This window comes from Triticum aestivum, chromosome 1A (genome assembly GCF_018294505.1).
Source record: "Triticum aestivum cultivar Chinese Spring chromosome 1A, IWGSC CS RefSeq v2.1, whole genome shotgun sequence".
Taxonomy (NCBI): Eukaryota; Viridiplantae; Streptophyta; class Magnoliopsida; order Poales; family Poaceae; genus Triticum; species Triticum aestivum.
In genome coordinates, this window is record NC_057794.1 from 23,553,396 (window position 1) to 23,573,445 (window position 20,050).

General features: G+C 43.6%; 3 protein-coding genes across 5 annotated transcripts; 2 read left to right on the forward strand and 1 right to left on the reverse strand.

Annotated features, from left to right (window-relative positions):
- The first annotated feature begins 438 nt into the window (after positions 1–438).
- On the forward strand, positions 439–9,215 carry LOC123187452 (protein HGH1 homolog). Of its 2 annotated transcripts, XM_044599330.1 has the most exons (8): positions 440–626; positions 712–1,047; positions 2,164–2,242; positions 3,697–3,845; positions 4,678–4,791; positions 7,116–7,247; positions 8,105–8,218; positions 8,812–9,215. In XM_044599330.1, the coding sequence occupies exons 1-8, from the start codon at positions 573–575 to the stop codon at positions 8,869–8,871; spliced, it is 1,038 nt and encodes a 345-aa protein (XP_044455265.1). In that variant the 5' UTR covers positions 440–572; the 3' UTR covers positions 8,872–9,215. The 2 variants fall into 2 exon arrangements, with proteins under 2 accessions (XP_044455261.1, XP_044455265.1); XM_044599326.1 differs by lacking the exon at positions 8,812–9,215 and having other exon boundaries at positions 439–626; positions 8,105–8,730.
- A 4,984-nt stretch (positions 9,216–14,199) lies between these two features.
- On the forward strand, positions 14,200–17,578 carry LOC123187480 (uncharacterized). The gene is made up of 4 exons (XM_044599356.1): positions 14,200–14,458; positions 16,202–16,295; positions 16,497–16,591; positions 17,115–17,578. Exons 1-4 carry the CDS (start codon positions 14,404–14,406, stop codon positions 17,234–17,236), a joined length of 366 nt encoding a protein of 121 aa, XP_044455291.1. The 5' UTR covers positions 14,200–14,403; the 3' UTR covers positions 17,237–17,578.
- On the reverse strand, positions 14,938–19,219 carry LOC123187469 (uncharacterized). 2 transcript variants are annotated; one of them, XM_044599341.1, is made up of 7 exons: positions 18,954–19,219; positions 18,587–18,841; positions 17,898–18,159; positions 17,091–17,782; positions 16,472–16,930; positions 16,027–16,319; positions 14,938–15,929 (listed from the first exon to the last, which is right to left on the reverse strand). In XM_044599341.1, the coding sequence occupies exons 1-4, from the start codon at positions 18,995–18,997 to the stop codon at positions 17,627–17,629; spliced, it is 717 nt and encodes a 238-aa protein (XP_044455276.1). In that variant the 5' UTR covers positions 18,998–19,219; the 3' UTR covers positions 14,938–15,929; positions 16,027–16,319; positions 16,472–16,930; positions 17,091–17,626. The 2 variants fall into 2 exon arrangements, 1 of the variants encoding a protein (XP_044455276.1); XR_006494016.1 differs by lacking the exon at positions 17,898–18,159 and having other exon boundaries at positions 18,954–19,206.
- Between the last annotated feature and the right edge of the window lie 831 nt (positions 19,220–20,050).

The following is a 20,050-nucleotide window of genomic DNA, read 5'->3' on the forward strand; positions in this document are numbered from 1 at the left end:
TATAAGAAAAATAAACGAAACAGAAGGGTCCCTACTCCTCTTTGCCATTGACGAGACCATCAGACATGGGAAAGGAGAGGGACCGAGGCGACGGTCTGCAGAGGCCTTTAGTGGCGGCGGCTAGGGTTAGGAACGGTAGCTTTGCTACATCTACGGTACAATTCTCACGGCGAGGAGGTTACGGGCAGACATGGACCAGTTAAAATCAAGAGGTGGGGTCAGTTTACAATCACAAGGGAAAGAATTTAAATCGAGAGGATGACGCATTCTCCCGTAAGATCAGTCCGTAGTGGTTTTCCCGTAAGTGTTGGATTTTCGTAGGAACGGCGGTAGCCTCCGAGTTCAGTCCCCTTGGCCTCGGGCAACCAACGTGTGTGTAAACTGTGTTTGCGTGGTCGGCTGAATACGTCATAACGAAACTACGTCTTCGTCCTTGGTCAGCGTAAACATTTGGCATAGCGTTCGTAGCGTCGTGGTTGCGCTGAAAATTCCCCAGAGGAGGACAGCCGCCCGAAAACCCCAAGCAAAAGAAGCCCCTTTCCTCCTCCTCCTCCGCCGCCGCTTGTGCCGCCATGGCCGACGAGCTGGACGAGCTCATCGATTTCCTCTCCAACAGCTCCCCTCAGGTGCGCGTGCCGTCCCCCAACCCGCGCCGACTCCCGGCCGCCACCGCCGGCTCTAACTCGTTCCCACCTTGCTCCCCCGCTGCAGGTGCGCGGCGCCGCGGCGGACATCGTGCGGGGGCTCACCGGGGACAGCGACGGGCTGCGCTCCCTCGCGGCGCGCGCCGACCGCGCGCTGCCGGCGCTGCTCCGGCTGCTCGCGTCCGTGGGGGGCGGTGGCGCGGGCGAGGCGGCGGCCGACTCGCTCGTCAACCTCAGCCAGGACGGCGACCTCGCCGCGCGCCTCGTGGTGCTCGGCGCCGTCGCGGCCGCCATGGACGTGATGGTCAAGCGCGGCGGCGAGCAGCCCAAGCTCGCTCGCAGCCTTGTCATGCTGCTCGTCAACCTCACCCAGGTCGAGTCCGGCATCTCGGCCCTCCTCCAGGTTCAACCCGCCTGCCTCTCGTCTTAAATTAGCTGTGAAATTGCTGTGTTCCTTTTTGTAGTTCGAGTCCTCACTATGCATGTCAAACTGTCAATTATTATCTTTCTATACGGTGGCAATCTCATCCATTCACCATCTTTTCGAGGGCCATTGAATTTGCCCGATGGTACAATGCTTGTAGCTTGATCATATTCCTTTCTATACTTAATAGAATGTGCAGAGCTCCTGCCAGCTTCCAAATAAGACCCGCGTTTACTCATGTACTCCCTATGTCTTTCTAGAGATTTCACTATGAACCACATACGGATGTATATAGATGCATTTTAAGTGTAGATTCACTTATTTTGCTCCGTATGTAGTCTATAGTGGAATCTGACTTATATTTAGGAACGGAGGGAGTAATTGTTACTGTTCATCATGGTGCTGTTCAAATGTTTTATTTTGGACAAACTTGTGATCACTGTATGATTTAGGAGCACTAGCTTGTCAAAAGAAAGTAAGGAAGAAAGGCTTGAATTCTGATGACTAAATAGAGTTGCACCGCCTTGGACTATTTGGATCACATGTGCTGTTGTCAGTTGTTCTGATGACTTAATCCTTTTGTTAAAATTCTACCCATGGTGCTGTTCAAGTCTTCATGCTAGGGTAGTCGTAAAGTGCTCTGTTAATAATGTGTATAAAAACAGGGGAGGTTTAATAAGGTGTATAAAAACCCCTGATGCTGTTCAGTTTATTCAGCTTACTGGTTATGGCCTGACAGTTGACAAGTGATGAAGTTACATGTGAGACTAGTTTGGATTAGTTGAGTTTTCGACATTCCTACGTTAGTGTGTATGGCACAACTCCCTTCTTCACTAGGTGTTACTACATTGACAAAGAAATAGACTTTTGAGTTTTTTTCTTCCAGTAATGATTTTAGAATTACATTGGTAAACTATTATGCTTTTGTTCAGTTGAATTTGGAGTGAAGCCTACTGTTAACATCAGTACATTCTGGGAAGACTAACTCAGAGAAAAGCATGTGGAATGGATGTACTAGTTTTTGTTTCTCCTTTGCATTCAAAATGAACATAGTAGTTGTCAATTCACTGAGAATAGCTCTCTTCTTTCTGAAAGGTTGGTGATGAAAAGGTGCAAGGGTTGTATGTTGCAAAGCTTGTGCGCTCATTCTGCAGGTCATCTTGTGACTCTGAAGGTGAATGTGCTCTATTCTTTTGTTTCTTATTTTCGTTGGTCGTGTAAGTACATGTTATTTCTGTTGTGAGTTAACAACTATGCTTTATCTTACTATTGTTCATCTGCCAAATTCTTCAAACGTTCATCTGTCAAATTCTGCAAATGTTTAGTTTGCAGAGTTTGGAACATGGAACTCCTAAAATTTTGGCAAACCAGTATCACAATTGTTGTGGGAATAGCTAATTCTACCCAGGGTTCCTGCCTAGATCTACATGGTGTCTACGTGGCAAATTGTCAAAGTCAAGTCAACAGAAGTCCAAGCAACTAGTCATGTTCAACAAGTCAAAGAAGCTTAAGTGGAAACTCCAAGAATGATGAGCCAAGAGAATTAAGCCCATTAGGTGGAGGGATATGTCACCACCTCCTATTCCCTAGTCCACCATGGACCAGTGGACCAAAATTTACCGTTGTACCGAGGATACCTTATCATTGATCAGTGCCATAGTCGAGATGCTCCCTTCGTCGACTCTCCGACTAAGTCACGCTCCAATGAGGCGGCCAAACCTATCCGAAAAAACATCGATGTGTCAACCTTGTCTTGGTCTACGACGACCTTTTTGCATAAGGCCCCCGTACACACCCTCGCTAACCTTACATTGCACTCACCAATCGACTATATATGTTAGAGCAAACTAGCTAACCACAAGTGCATTGCTATAGATCTGATTAATGAACACCAACACGTTGAACCATATGGTGCTCCATGCCACATTCTTGGCCAGGCTTCACCTTGAGAAAAACTGGGAGTTGTTTATGAGGGAGGAACACCATGGTTGCATTTGAAATTTTAATTTAGAGTCGGTGGATGAGAAGGACTGGAGTCTTTGCATGGGCATATATGGTTACCAAAATGTTGAGATGGTCCCACATATAAGAAGAGAAAGGAAAGGTGAATGACCCGCCATCTATATAGGAGTAAAGATAATGTATGGAATATGGCTGGCATACCGCAGCTTCGAGGGGACAGGGTACTGGAATAGGTAGAGGTGAACCAATTGTGAGGGAAAGACTCGGGTGAGGGGGAAACTCTTATTTGTTACTGTTTTGCCTCGCGGTACAGTTCCTCTCTTTATATGGATGAGGTTAGCCCATAACAATAATATCTAATAACTAATGCAGTCTCGTCTCAGTCAAATGATAGCAATGCAATCTTTCTACTACTAATCAGTCATCCATAGAAAGGTGCAGTGGTTGTGTCCTGTGCCATTTAGATGGAATGGACTGGTATTCCTAACAATCTGGTCTTTTGACATGTTATTGGATACCCTTTTTAGTGTCAAGGAGATATCTATATTTTTTTGCTAACTGATCCATTTTCTATCTTTCTGATCTCTTTTGTATTCTTTGGCTTGGGTGAGGAGTCATCATCATATTCACCTCATAAATTGTTTTAGTTTTGCCATTGGTATGCAGATGAAGATATATTTGAACACATCGCCTCTATACTTGTGAATATCTCAAAGGTTGAAGCTGGACGGAGAATACTGATGGAACCTAAGAGAGGTCTTCTAAAGCAGATTATAGGACAATTCGATTCAACAAACCAACTTAGAAAGAAAGGGGTATGTGCAGCTTATTTCGAATCTTAATGTTGATGCTGGTGTTAGTACGACAATATAGACAGCCCCTATATATAGGACTATCAGTCCCTACGTATCAGTCCCTATATATAGGACTAATTTCCTGTACTCCCACATTCAATATATACATACTCCTGGGAGTATGTACTACCACATTCAATATACCTCACACAGAAACCTATTATACCTCTTTATCATTCCAATATACTACAGATATTCAAAAGTTTTACAAAGAAATATCATCAAAGCCCTTAGTTTATGCAGTATGGTTATTTTATGTGCAAATTACTATCAAATATATGGTCTAAAAGACTAAAACATATATTTCCATGAAACTCACTTTGGGTATCTAGTTATTATATTAAAAGTAATAAAGAGGTATAACTGATTCATCTACTCCCTCCGTCCCAAAATAAGTGTCTCAACTTTGTACTAGCTCTAGTACAAATTTGTACTAAGCTCACGACACTTATTTTGGGACGGAGGGAGTATGTGGTATATGAGCAGTGACAGTACAGAACCATTTCCCCAAGGCAGAATATAATGCATATAACCATGTGCGCAGCGATACTAGCGTGTAGTGATGGTGGTTCAGTTTGTAAAATAAAATCACATTATTTTGTAACTCTTCATGATGTTTGTTCACACATTTTCCATTTTAGTACATTCCCAGTATATGAATTGATTATGTTGGACTTCAGTGTTTCCAGGTTCTTTGCAATCTAGATCTGCTTATCGCATCTTGAACTATATTCATATGCTGAGCAACGAGTGTGTTCTGTTCCTGCGTAATTCCTTTTGTAAATATTTGCAGGTTGCTGGCACCATCCGTAACTGTTGCTTTGAAGCTGATACCCAGATACAAAATTTGCTTTCTATAGCAGAATATCTTTGGCCAGCTCTACTTTTGCCTGTAGCTGGAAAGAAGGTGCAGTTCTTTTAACACGGTGGAATCATTATTTATGTGAAATTAGCTTTGAGTACATTTCCTGTCCCCCTTTTGGTAATTGTCATTTTTATGTGGTAATTTCTATGACTATGCATTGGCTCTGATTACCACTTTTCGTTGTGCCCCCTGCCCCCCTCTGCCCTTTCAGAAGCACCCAACCAAATAAAATAGAACTGTCTAGTTTTTATACACCTTTAGCTTGTTAGCAAATAACAACTTATATTCCCATGGAGCCATAGGCTAGTACATATATATATATATATATATATATATATATATATATATGTATAGGTGAAGGAAATATGCAGAAGGCTCCTTATACAACAGGAAAAATACAAAGGCTGCATGGCTATGTACATATAACTCTGAGGCTCTGTTTGGAACACTGGACTAAAAACGTAGGAACAGGAAAACACAGGAATCGAGATGCCACGCATCCTGGATTTCTACATGAGCTAAAACCACAGGAAAACCCAAAAAATTGTGTTTGGATATGATGCAGGAAAAACACAGGAATTGTAGACACAAAGAGAAGAAAACATGAAGTATGACCTCATGTTTGGTTTCCTCCAAAATTCCTATGGAATAGCCCAATTCATAGGAATTTCAAAGGAATGTAGTATAACATTTCCTTTGTTCCAAACCGTACCTAAGGAATATTTCCTGTAGGAACCATATCCTCCAAAACTTCTACATTCATGAACAATATCAGAGCTGGACGTCCAGGAACTTAAGTGCTCAAGCCTCAATTACACACTATTCCCTCTGTTCCTAAATATAAGACATTTTGCAGTTTAAATTGAACTGCAAAAACATCTTATATTTAGAAACAGAGGTTAGTACTTGTCTTTAAAACTAAACTGATGTAGAAGTTAAGGTACTCCAGGACATCACTATGGCATACTTCACTTTGCAGGACAATCACTTGCCTATTTGAATTAATGCAACTGAAAGAAACTTATAAAAAATTCTACTCCCTCCGCCCGGAATTACTTATAGTGCTAAGATACATCCGTTTGAGTGACAAGTAATTCCGGATGGAGTAAAATACATACAGCCACCCTTGTGGCGCAAGCGATCAAATTGAGAAGTTCAGAAATGCTCAGCATTACAGCTGAGAAGGCAAGGGAAGAAGCATACTTTTTTTTTTGAGTGGACAAAAGTCATGATGTTTCAAGTTAGCCATAGTTTTCAGAAATTGGTAAAACAATTAAGTACCAGCTATATATATAGAATTATAGAGGCATCAAAGCAAGAAATAATCAACACAACTACACACGTAACCTCCATGAACTGTCCTTTGAATGAAGACAAATACTGTGTAGTATTTTTCCTAACCATACTGTCTGTACTATGAACTCGCAATTGTCATCTCTCTCAGATATTAGTAGCTTGGCCAGTTACTGGAAAAGTTAAAGAACATATTCTAGGTCTGTTATGGTAGATGGCTCCATGGCAGCACCAGCCACCAGGAAGAACCTGGACTGAAATGTCTTGTCTAAATGAGAATCCATGCAATAGCATGGCAACATCAAAAGTATGCATGTTCTCTCCACAGATCTGCACCATACAAACAATATGCTCACAGATCTGGGAAGGAAGAGGATGAGAAATTTGACTGCTCACCTTCCTGAGTTCGCTGAGTGGGACGCAGGGGGCAAACCCTAGCGCATCCATAGCATGGCAGCATCAACAATATAAGGTTGCCAAGGAGCCCTAGCGCTGCCTGATCTTAGGGGGCAAACCCTTGCATGCCACGGGGGATGGGGCGATAGATGACCATAAAGGGTTGCTGGTTGGGGTGACACTAGGGTTTGTTCGCCTCAATCAGGTTAGCAGTGTTTGGGGTGTGATGAGTTCAGCTAGGGGCATTTTGCAGTGGCAGGAAGCAGGTAATAATGATGGGCACGAGTCTGGACAGAGGAACCCTTTCTCAGCAGCATGGAAATGTACTAGGGCTGGCTCCACTTCACCAAAATTAAAGCTGGTGTGTTTCGGGAAGTCTGCACCTGTTCCACTGAAGGATTATGGAACTGGAGCCTCCCTTCAAACAGAGCCTTACTTCTATATTTTTAGAATGCACTGTCGTGTTGTGATGCTCCTTACTCATTCCATCCTTCCATGTATTTACTAAAGCACAAACGTATTGATCCATAATGACAAGTGTGAATCTGCTGTTTCGAATGGTACGTCCCTGCAAAAGTATTTATGAGAATATCTTGCTTTTCACCATGTTTCTGTGTTCGGTGATGAATGTTCATATGCTAGCCTACAGCTGTGGCTTATACTGCATGATATTTCAGATCTATAGCGAAGAAGATAGATCGAAAATGCCTCCCGAGCTTGCAAATGCACTTTCTCATGAACGAGAAGCTGTTGATGATTCTGAAATTCGTGAACGGGCACTGGAGGCTATCTATATGATCGTGATGCAGGTGAGTCTGATATTCCAAGGGAATGACTTATGTTCTACTCCCTCTGTTAGTAAATACACGCAGTTTTGGACATTGGCACAGCCTCCAACACGCAACTTTCACTAATATACTTTTCGTACAAATAAGTTAGTAATATACTCCCTTCCTTCAGAAACACATGTTTTGGAAGTCGGCAGTCCCTGAATGCAACTTTGATAGTCAAAATTTGAAAATTACAATTTTATAAAAATATTTTGCATGTCAAATTTAATTGTATTATTTTCAACTGTTAGATCATAATATTTCCTGTATGTATCGTGAGTCAAAGTTGGTGAAGTTAGACTGCACATATTCTAGGAGGACATGTATTTACATAGTAGTATAAAATTATCTTACTACACTTTTTTCATGACAAAACTACTGATGATATTGGACATGGCAGTTAGTATTTTGCATATCAGTAAAAGGTAGAAAGTTTGACTACACACTTTCTAGGGCGTCATCTATTCTGAACAGAGTAGTATTTTGCATGCTTGTGTCTGAATATTTAGACTCCCACATATTTAAGTCTATCAATATACTATAAGTAAACTCCTTATCCACCCTACTAGCTCTTTTGAAACTGCCTGTATTTTACAGTGTTCAGCATCTCTTGTGGAACCCGATGAACTGAAACAGTGATGGGATAACGATTATCTTATAAAACACTCTTAATAATGATCTGTATTACTATCTCTTAACGAATGTGATGAAACCTACATGCTGCGCTTAGTTGTATGTTTGGAAATAAAATTCTCAGCATAATGAAGATCTTCATGTTTTGAGCTATAATGCTTACATTCTAATCTTGATCTGTTGATGTACTCTTCTCTTACCAGGATGATGGACGAAAGGCCTTTTGGTCAGTCAATGGGCCACGGATACTGCAGGTTGGTTATGAAGACGAAGAGGACCTGAAAGTGATGGGAGCATATGAGTTGATTGGTTCTTTGGTATTACCACTGAACTTTGGAATGTCTATATTTGCTGTACTGCACTTAAATAATGAATGCTTTGCTTTTAGAATAACATATTTTGTTTGCGCGCACCTTCAGTCTTCCTGATGTTCAATTCAGCATGTAGAATAACTTTTGGCCATTATAAATTATGAAATCGATTTCAGCATTCCTTCACATGATTCTGTTCAAGGGCACTCCTACCATTTCTTGGGGAAATACATTTCTTTTTTGTTCAAGTTCTTTATTTTTAAAAGTGATATTTGTGAGTTTTACCCAGTCTTACAGATTACTGGAGTTTTCATACCAAGTTCTTTATTTGTGAAAGTGATATATTTAGAAGTTCTGTTCAAAATCTTATTTATTTTTGTTAAACTCCAGTAATCTGTCGGCATTCTTTATCTCCGCCATAGTACTTTATGTAGTTCAAATTAGTTATTTGAAATCCATTCCAGGTATCAAAATTTCATGGTTCACTATCTGAATTACCCCTTCTATATGGTTTGCCACCGCAAGTTGAACATTGAAGATCTAGTGTTGTTTTGTTCTTGAGCTAACTTATACTTTATTGCTTGATTGGGTGTTAACAGCTTGTCGGTAAGGGTGAAATTGAACAAGATCAAGAGCAAGGAGAAGATAAGCCTCAATGATGGGCTCAACTATGTACAATTTGTAATCTGTCTTATCTACTTGCTGCAAGAAAACAGGGCTGTATCGCTTCCAATCTTAAGAATGTTCTGTCGTATGGATCCAAATTTCTTGCAGTAGCTGGCTTGTTCTATCTCCTGGTTTCAGTTTTGTTGTCCACAATTTCAATGCAACTATGTAAGAGCATTAAGAACATGTTCGGTTTTTGCCTCTGATGGACAGATTGATTTACAGCATAATGTGTAGGATGATAGATGTGGCCGACTAGACCTGTGTTCTTTTTCTTCTTGAAATATATGTGCTCATGGTGTAATTGTTCAGAGATGTGCAAATTGTGTTCTCATCAGTTCTAAAGGGAAAGTAGAGATCTTGATGTTGCATGGATATGCTTAGTTGTGGATATAATGCACAATTCTTGCTGATTTTACAAGATACATCCATTTGAGCACGCGACTAGTAATTGACAGTAAATTTAACAGTACTAATGCAAAAAGTTAATGTTGACTTTTTGGCGCTTTGAGACGACGTGTCCCTTGACTACGAGATGCTCATGTTTTAAAAAGGGCTAAAATGTTAATGTATTTTGTGTAGGTGCCAACTGAAAATCCACAATCAGTGAAAACTTGAAACTTCTATGTAGAGCATTGGATCAGTGATGGACGATGGCAGATCACATGTGGTTTAAACCATTCATCTAGGTTCCTCGTCGATAACCCTGTCCTCTTAATACTGAGATTATTCGAGTGTCTCAAGCTCCTGTTTGTTTCTACTACCTCCATTCCTAAATATAAGACGTTGCCCCAACGTCTCTCTGCCCTGACTTGGCGGCCACTCGGCGGTCGTCGATAACCCTGTCCTCTTAATACTGAGATTATTCGAGTGTCTCAAGCTCCTGTTTGTTTCTACTACCTCCATTCCTAAATATAAGACGTTGCCCCAACGTCTCTCTGCCCTGACTTGGCGGCCACTCGGCGGTCGTCGATAACCCTGTCCTCTTAATACTGAGATTATTCGAGTGTCTCAAGCTCCTATTCGTTTCTACTACCTACATTCCTAAATATAAGACGTTGCCCCAACGTCTCTCTGCCCCAACTTGGCGGCCACTCGGCAGGCGGCCACGGCTTTGCCCACATCACGGTGGCCTCTTGCTCGCAGAAGGATCCTCTTCTGCCTAGATGAGCTGCACAAACTTTTCTTGTCCTTCAGATTTGGTGAAAGCCTTGTCGCTTCGGTAAACATGGGTATTGAAAATCTTAAAACTTAATAGGTTCCCAATTTTAAAAGAATTCCAGACATGATGACAGATCCAGCCGTAGACCCCCGAGGGAAAATAGGGATGTCTCTTACGTTACCCGCGATATGTGGAAGTATCGACGTAATCAGCCTCATGAAAATCTTAATATTACCCTGAGGTGGTTCACCACGTGGAAACACTCTTTGTTCCATTACAGTTTCTCCAAAAAATAATAATCCCGAATTGGATTGAAGATTGACATGAAAAAGGAAGGAGGTTGCAGCAAAGCATGAAGATAGAGAAGAAGCTAAATCATTCATCTTGCAAAGAGATGATTCAGACAAATTAAACTACCCTTAGTTTCATAAAGTAAGCTTTGCCAGCTTACTGAAATTCTTTCAGAGTGCAAATTATACAAGGCGACATGTCTCTCCCGAGAGAATGTTGAAGCTCTTTGAAGAAACATAGACGAGGCATACAATTGCTGACTGCTTGTTGTAATCAACTAATGTAGATTACATGAATACTCCTACATATTACAGTTGTCATGTAAGAATATACTCCCTCCGTATCAAAATATAAGAGGTTTTTTGACACTATCATATTGTCAAAAACGTTTGAATGTCACAGAGGTAGTACTTCCAATTTGAACTAAAACCACGACGAGTAATTTGGAACGGAGGGAGTATATCACAAGAAGGACTTCTAGACCACCGAAACAAGCATCAAATGTTGGAGCTTCAGTAACAGGTTGCCGATCAAGAGAACCTGTCATGCATAGTTCATAAAATTTACATAATCAATCATCCAGCGAGAAATGGCTCATTCGGCCTGGGGCTGAGCCGCGGCTGGCGAGTCGTCGTCAAGTTGGGGGCAGCGGTGCGGTTCGCTCACTTCAACACCCGCGAATGGCTCGCCCAACTCCTCGAGGGCGGTGCAGCAGCATTCGTCGGTGGCGGCAGTAGCTTAGATAGGAACGGGCGCATGGCATAGCCAAACAATTTGTCTATAATTATCTACAAAACAGACTTAAGTGAATGGTTAGGAATCCCACCTGCGTTCTGCCACCGTACGTCGCTGATCCAATGCTCTACTTACATAGCAACTTCCCAAATTTTCATTGATCGTGCATTGTCACCGGATACATGGCCAAAAAACAGATCGGAATTTGACAGCGCCTCGCTTGTTGGCTACAACAAGATAATAATAAATAATAAAACAGAAGATCCATCTTTGCCACGGTTCAGTACAGCCTGCACAAATGATTCCTTTCTTTGCTACCACTCTAAAGTACAGTAACAAATCTCACCGCAGACGAGGCTGTCACAGTTTGAGGTACTCAACACGGTGGTAGCAGTAACAGCCCTCAGTTCGTCTTCCTCCCTGAGGCCTGAGCTCGGAGCATCATGAGCGACTCCAGTTCCCATGGCGACGGCGGCGGCGGCGGCGACACGAGCGGTCCTCAGTTTGAGGTACTCAACACTGGGCTTCATCGTAACCACGGGTTAGTCGACACTGACCTTCACTTCAACAAGACTATATGTACTACTGCGCTTCCCACACGGTCGACTCCCACGGCTCCTGTATAAGCAACACGCTCATGGCCAAGCTACCACTTGTGCGGCCACTGCTGCCCTCTAACCCTGGCTCATACGGCTATGTTCCGGGGCTCGTGGCCGGTGCTGCCGTGCCGCCTTGGTGCCCCATCCTTCCCGAACCACCATCACCGTCCAGCTGTTGTCGTCCTGGCCATCCCTCTACGCCTGGAGGGCTTCCGGTGCCGTCGTGCCCTCGTACCAACCCCTAAGGGCCCCTTTGATTTGCAGAAATCTAAAAACGTGGGAATAGAAAAAACATTGAATTGAAATGTCATGCTCATGTTAGTCCTATGGAATTTTGTTTTGTTTGATTACATGCTGAAATCTGAGATGGGCTCTAGGCCCATATTGCAATTTCTGAAAAATCTCTAAGGGCCCATGTGGGTTATATGGCACTAGGTGTAGTTGGAAGTTTAGTCCCACACCGGAAGTGAAAGGAGAGTTGGAGTGATTTATAAGGGTTTCTCTTCTACATGCTATTGGAGCTTAGAGAAGAGAAAAGGCCCTCGCGCACTCCTCCTCCGCCGCCCGCCGCGCCGCGCCGCGGGAGTGAGCCGAGCCGAGCCACGAACAGATCACATCTGCTCACGCGCACGCCCACCGTCGTTCCTTTGCTGCTGCTGCCGCCGGTGACTCCAGCACGGTCGACGGGAGAGCAGGTCTTCGAAACCACGCCCTTCTGGTTCCTGTACGGGGTGAGGGGCGAATAGGTTTTTGGGCAGCGATTACGCGACTGCTCGCTTCCGATCATCTACTTCCTCTACGTCCGCGTCGCCTTCATCATCACCATGTCCACCAACGCCGACCGTGCCGCCGCCGAGAAAGCTGAAGCCGACAAGAAGGACGCCACTGTTGCCACCAAAGCCGCGGCCTCTGCATGGCCTACTGGAGGGTATAACTCGTTTATCCCGCTCCTGATTATTTTCATATTAGCAGTACTAGCAGTATGTGTAGATTTGTCTACTGTTTGCCTAGTACGTGCATGTTTAGATCAGAGTCAGTACGTCATCAACTTAGTCAATGCCATGCTAGTGATTTACTCATGGATTAATTTAATCGAGAAATTGCCTATTTACTCAACATTACATTATAGGAAAAACGAAGGATTTTTTTAAGGATGTTTGAGTGGATGCTAAAATTCCTATGAACTGTGGCATAAGATAATTCTTAGGAATAATTCATATATGATTTAATCCTATGAATCAAATAACACATCTAGAAAAAATTCCTAAGGATTCTAATCCTCTAAAATTCCTATAACAATCCTTTGGATTCAGTATAGCCTTGTCTCCCCCCTCTCTCTCTCCCTCTCACCTAATCTTTTTCTTATTTTAGTATTTGTTAGATCCACTTTTGCTCATTTATATTAAGTCTCTTTTATAGAAGACTACAAAATAAGCACATCATAGCAAAATTCATCGAAGCAGACTGAGCCTTCGGATAAAGACAAGGTTTGCTGGATAGATAGTGGGTGGGCCCACAAGGCATCCAATTTTTCACGCCGTATCATGCTCTCGTTCTCACCCGCTTTGCTCCAGTCGGTTCGACCTCACTACATGGCCGACCATTCGAGAGAACTCTCGCATTGCTTCTGGTAGTGTCAGCCACAATGTTTCACAATATAAGAGAAATTGGGCCCCGTTGATGCAGGCCCTCCTTTGTCTAAAAGTAGTTACCAACATTGTCACTGACAATCATGTTAGCAATGTCAGCGTAATTTTAATCATAACGCTACATTATTTCGATGTTAATTTTTTGCAGGATTTTATGTTAATTTTGTAGAGACGTGATTAAGTTTTCACTGCCAGCACAAGAACAACCTGAACTTAATGGTGCCCTCTCCAGGAACCTCCAAACGCATACAAGAGGTCCAGGTACATAACCTTCTCCCTCCCATTTTACCCAAACAGAAGTGGATATTTGACTAGCTTTGTCAGATGGCTAATATAGTTCATGATTTCTAATTAGTCTAAATTCCACTATTCATGATGTCCTTTTCCCTGCGATGGGCATAAGAACTATACTACTACAAGTTGGCACGTTGATTGAGATCGATCAAACAGGTGGGGAATCATCCATTTGCTCAACTTTGAGGGTTGAAATTTCCATGTTAATTAATCAGGATAAAAAGGAAGAAAAACCTAAATGACTTACTCCCTCCGATCCATTATAAATGTAGCAGCTTTGAACTAAGGTTGAACATGCCATTGATACCGAAAATCTGCTTCTGAGCTCGGGCTCAGATGATCCCGCAATCCACACCCATGGTTTTGCATCAGGATTTGTGCTTCTTTGGGTATTTTAGGCCGTATTTTCGTTGTCTGGCGCGGCGGACTGTCAGCATTTATTGCTACGGAGCGTTGGGCTGCCGTCGCGGGACAGATAGAGGCCCGATGGCTCGTCATCTTATCTGAGCTAACGTCGTCGCGGGACAGCTCTACGATAGATGGCTCGACACTTTACCTGAACCACCCTGAGCCGTATGACTTAAGTTTTAACACCGACGGCGTCAACACGTCTGGAAACATAAATGCATTGGCCTACCCTCAGCCCATCTGCCCAACGCTCTCATTCACTCTCCCATTCCCCCAGTCTCTCCATTGTTCACTCATACCCAGCTCCGTCCCCATCTCCGGCGACATGTCCGCTTCGTCTACATCATCTCTCCCCGTCCCGGCGGACTGGCTGCTACCCCTGATGGCATGTCCACTCTGCGGCGACGAGGTAGTGACAGCCGTCGCAAGGAGTGGGAACCAGGTTGGGCATCATTTCTACAAGTGCATCCGTTATGATGCAAGTATTTTTTGATCCGATCTTGTCAGGTTTTTCATATTGAATCAAGATTTCACACACATCTCACCGGACTGACATAGAAGAGTTTTCACACACATCGTTTCGATGGACGCATGTTGTCCAAGTGTCGCTACGTCAGACGCATTTACATGCCACGAAGAAATGCTTGATCAAGGGAAAAAACAAAGGCCTCAACATCCAGACGACGCTGCTAGTCCCAGTCAGCATCAGCCAAAAAAAACTGCTCAAATGAAGTTGTTTCGCTCAAACATATTCAGTAACCATGATCATGGATACAAAACGCAACTCAACAGGATGCAACCACTGTAAATCAATTTTTAGCTTTCGAAATGCCAAGGCCTCCCATATAAAATTATGTATGATTCAAATAGAGACGGCAGGAATATATTTTTTAGAAATCAAATAGTGCAGAAACAACAATGAACATGGTAACAATACTAAAGTTTACGTGTTGATATCATCTCAAACAGCAGATGGTAAATTCAGACTAGCTACCAAATTTTTCAGAAAACCATAAATCCTTATGCGTGCTCTAGGACACAACTCTAGATCGTTACAAACATGGACAGTACATCTCAGACTAGCTATCAAATTGTTCTCACAACATCCCACATTTTTTTCTGCTTGCCCAAGGAATGCAAGACCATGATATCTCATATTGGAACAGCATACAAATCCTGATCCGGGACGGACTGCAGATCAGACCTCATGAAAAAGACAAATACATATTCATCGACCGAAAATTGCACAGCTCAGCTCTCGGCAAACCCAAGAGGCCTCTTGCATGTGTTCCCCGGTGTCCTTCTATTCCGCAGTTCTGGCATCTGCCGTTTCCGTGGCTTCTTCGGAGCATCCCCTCGCTCTGGACATGTGGTCCTCTTGTGCCCCTCGCGGCGGCAAATGCTGCAGAACCTGGTACTTTTACTCAGCCCTTCGTACAGTGCCTTCTCCCTGTTGCTTGTCGGCCTGCCAGATCCTCTACGCTTTTCTGGTGCTACGAGGCACTGAAGTTCATTCATGCCTCATGCCGACAGAATTCACAGCACTGTTGCATTGGTCAGCCTCCTGATCAACCAAAGCAGGATCGCGGTTGCAAGTTACACTGGCATTTCCATTTTCAATGAGACGATCCTTGAATGCCAATCCATCCCGCGCGACCGCCAGAGGCGCTCCACCCCGCAGCAGAGTCCAGCCCAGAATGCATGTAGTCATAGCATGCAACACTTGCGTCCCCATTCACACAACTTCCATGGCTTTAAAATATAATGTTGCATGCCTGTACGCACGACAAATTATGCGATTTGTCGTTCTGGTATTGAACCAGGTGATCCGGTAGTATAACCCTCGCATCTCTTGTCCACCTTTTCAGGATATGGTACTTAGGGATTTCATCAAGATGTAGAATCTCCATCACCTACATTTTTTTCATAATTAACATATGTTAGTGAGACATGTCCTTTTTTTCCTTTGAAAAACTGAATTATGTACATCAATACACTTATGCAGATTACCCTCAAAGCATGGCAGCAAAGCATTGATTTCCTGTGTGCTCAAATTGACCACATTCGCATGTGAACATTGATTTGTCTTCGTTAACTGTCACCTCTTACTCCACTCTACTCCACTTCTCTCTCTTTGCTGCATTATTGTGAGTTGTGATGTATTTCCTCATCCTTTCTACTTCAGTCACATTGTATGCAGTTCCTTCTATTAGGAGGCGGCCAAATTCCTCAAACATATTCCTTGTATATATTTTGCTGGCATGGCGCTCTATCGCAAGGTTAGCCTGCCGCACGGCGCCTCCCTGACATAATGAAAGTATTAAAATAGATTTCTGTTTTTTACTGATTTCTACTCAAGAACTGATCTTTTTTTCCCGCAAAAAAAGATCAGTTCTTGAGCAGAAATCAGTAAAAAACAGAAATCTATTTTCTTGAATGGGAGCAACATATTTACAATCATTGTCCTCTTCTCCTCGTAGCTTTCATTGCGCTCACGGTCAAACTGAAGCCTCATGTATTGCCGGACAAAAACATGCATCGGGCTTGCGGGGGGCATGTATGACTTCAGCATATGGTTTGCACTCTCACTCCTCTGTGTACTTGTCATTTTTTGCACAAAACACACCTCTTAAATATGGTTTTGCCCATTTATGTCTTGTCTCATATATTTGGGTCATATAGTTAGGCCCCCTCAAGTTGTACTTATCAAGCAGCGCGTCCCAGGCTGTTTCAAATTCCTCCTCAGCTAACATGTGGTTAACAACTTTGTGAAATTCAGCTTGGAAATCACACTTTTTCGTGTAAAACAGCCCCAGTGTTTCCTTCGCCTTCTTCAGAACATGCCACTTGCACCAACGGTGGACAGTGTTTGGATAAATTTTCTTGATCGCAACCTCCATTGCTCTGCATTGGTCTGAGCAACCAAAAAACAGTTTCAATCAGAACCATAATTCAAGACTTATTTCCTTGCATGTTTTTATGTCATAATTCATTACTGCGTCCAGTGCAATTTGAAGGGATCTACAATAAAATATGTACAAGCAAGGGACATTTTTAGTGTTCAAATCAATCACCTGTTAGTATTGTTTTTGGTGCAGGTCCGCCCATCATGCGAATGAATTCTGAAAACACGCCATTCGAAGCTCTCTTCCTGCTCGTCGCGCATCAACACTCCTGCCAGGATGATACTCTGATAGTGATTGTTAACTCCAACAAATAGACCGAATGGCATGTCGTACAGATTTGTCCTGTATGTGGTGTCGAATGTGACCACGTCACCAAAGAACTTGTACTGCATCCTGCTGCTCCCATTAGCCCACATGAGATTCTTCACCTTGTTGTCTTTCTCGGCGAGCACCACAAAGGAGAATCCAGGGTCACTCGACCGAATGTAGGCAAACACCTGTAGTGTCTTCCGTACATCATCTTCAACCTGCTCACGACTAATCTTCTCACAAATGTTCCTCAGTGTCCTTTTAGTGAAAGGCACCTTCTCAACCGAACCAAAGAAGCTCCCAATTATGATGTATACATTGCCAAGGTTGACGTTGTTCTCCCTCAACTGCCTTATTAAATCTTTGGTATAGACGTCTATGTGTTTATGAGATGGCTAGTGCACTTTCTCTCCCATTGTAAGCGACATCGAATGATTGTGGCTCGCCCGGTGCTCTGTTATGTACCAACTGTTGTCTGATGCACGTAACAGTCTGATCAGAGCCGGGCACTCGCACATGCACGATCTGCTGTTTTCAGCGTCTGGTTTCCCCTGCATACCATACAACAGAGCTAGTCAAAGAATATCCCAGCAATTTGATATGTACAACCAAATTCACTTTGTACACTTTTTTTTCATTTTAATCTGAAACTGAAAGGCCGCTCACCGAACAACCACAAACTATCTCCTGTATGCTTTTGGTTCTCTCGGCGTTCAGCCTGCTTTTTCCATATCTTATCCCAAAACAGATTTCCCAAGAATACAAGTTGTAGAAATCATACGCCTCGCCCAGTGAATCAAAACTAAGACCTAGCTCAGGTCGGACCACATTCTTGTCAGGTTGCTCAGCGTATTTACTTGATAGCTCCAGGGCGCTCATCCTTGATGGACAGGGCACACGGTCCGGTGGCACACTCCCGAGACGAAGCCTGCAGCGAGTTGCAAGCCCCACAATTTACATGCTGGATGTCTATGAGATTATCAAACAAACTGATTGTCACGAACAAATGTCAGAGAACCATCTCTCCCTGTATAGTCTTGCAAAGCACAGTTTTTCAACCTCCCTGTGTCATCATATTATTTTCTAATCTAAAAAAGGCAAAGCCTAGTTCGTCTAGAAACAAAAAACACAAAAACCAATTTTGACAGTTCACACCCGTACCATCAATTTTTACATGTCTGCATTTCTATGTGAGAGAAGATTGGTGAAACAAGTAATTACCCCCACTCCCCCCCCCCCCAGCACACACACACACACAAGATTTGTTTCATCTGAATATGTAACCAAGGATCAATCCGGCGCCTACTTGTAACGGCAGTAACAGAAGATACAGATGGTCGTCGTCGGAGCCTCACCTTTTAGTCCAGCCGGGGGCCTGCCGATTTACTCTTCCCGTCGACTGGGCAGACCTCGTCGGAGATTCATCACGCCTACGCTGGCCACCTACCTGAGCGTCGGTGAGCACACCATCGCACACCATCTCAGTTATCCCGGAATCAACATCCCCCTGGCGAATATCCTGATTAGCAGCCCCATTATCCAGAAGGTACATCAGCGGGACTGGATCTATGTGGTCAAGGTTGTCGGCAAACTCCTCCCACACGGGGAACCTGCGTACAGAACGGCGAATCAGTCGCATAAGATTAGTTATCTTTCACAGATCAAGCTTATCCTATCGTCGTTCCTAGGAGAAAAACGGACCAGATCTGCACGGGAACGAACCTGTCGACCGCATCCAGTAGGAATTCCATTCCCTCGATGTCCATCCGCACCCAGCTTCACGGTCAAGCACCGTCGACGGCACCGGCGCCGCCACCCGCGACAGCAGCCTCGGCGAACTCTCCTCCTTTTTTTCTTCGACGGCGGCGAGGGGCCTCTAGAATGAACCACCGAAAGGGATATCTCTTTCCTATTTTTTCATAACACACGGACGGGGTGCGGCCGACAAGCGGCTCAGACAGCGTAATCCATCTTGCACTCCTTATCTGATCCAGGCCCAGACTAGAAAAGCTAACGTCATGGTCCACGGCCTACTCAGGATTGCACTTTCCTGGTCCACGGCCCATTTCGACTACCCGCGACGTCCGTTCGACCGCGGGGGGCCAGCCCCACTTACGGTGCACTGTTCCATACTGTATTGGGAGGTTTTCTCCATTTACCAACGCTCGCACAGGACAGGCCAGCTGGCTTTCTCCAAATCCCAAGACTGCAACGGACGACGCAGATTATGGGTGCAGCTGAGCCCGAGCTCCAAATCGACGCACTCCATTGATACCTCCTTCATTGTGCATGCCGTTGTTGCACTATCCGTGCTGATGGAGTACGTGATGGGACCCAACAGAGTGTGAGATGGGTGTCAGAGGCATTGTTAGGTGCTGCTGACTGGTGGTGGTGAAGAGAGTGGAGAGAATGCTGATAGGTGGGACCGGCTGAAATGTTTACTTTACTTAATTAGTTGGAAGCAGCTAGCAAGCAAACGTTGGCTACCTACTCTATTTGGGCACACACTAAAAAACAGTATGTTCCTGCCCCCTCTATGTTCGGGGTCGAGTCTTGGCAACCTGAGGTTTGAAATTCCTTTCCTTTACTTAGATAAGGCCTAAACATAGAGTAAAGAACACAAAATAAAATTTCTCAACTCAATTTTGCCGAAAAAGGTTCTTGCTCTTACAATTTAGATTTGAACTGTATGCACTAAGTGTCTAATAAACACACTAAATGACTACTAAAGGAAAAAAAGAGGATGAAGAAAAGAAAAGAAAATAAATAAAAATAGACTAGGCAATTAATGGTGCGTGGCAGGAGCTCGACAAACGTGC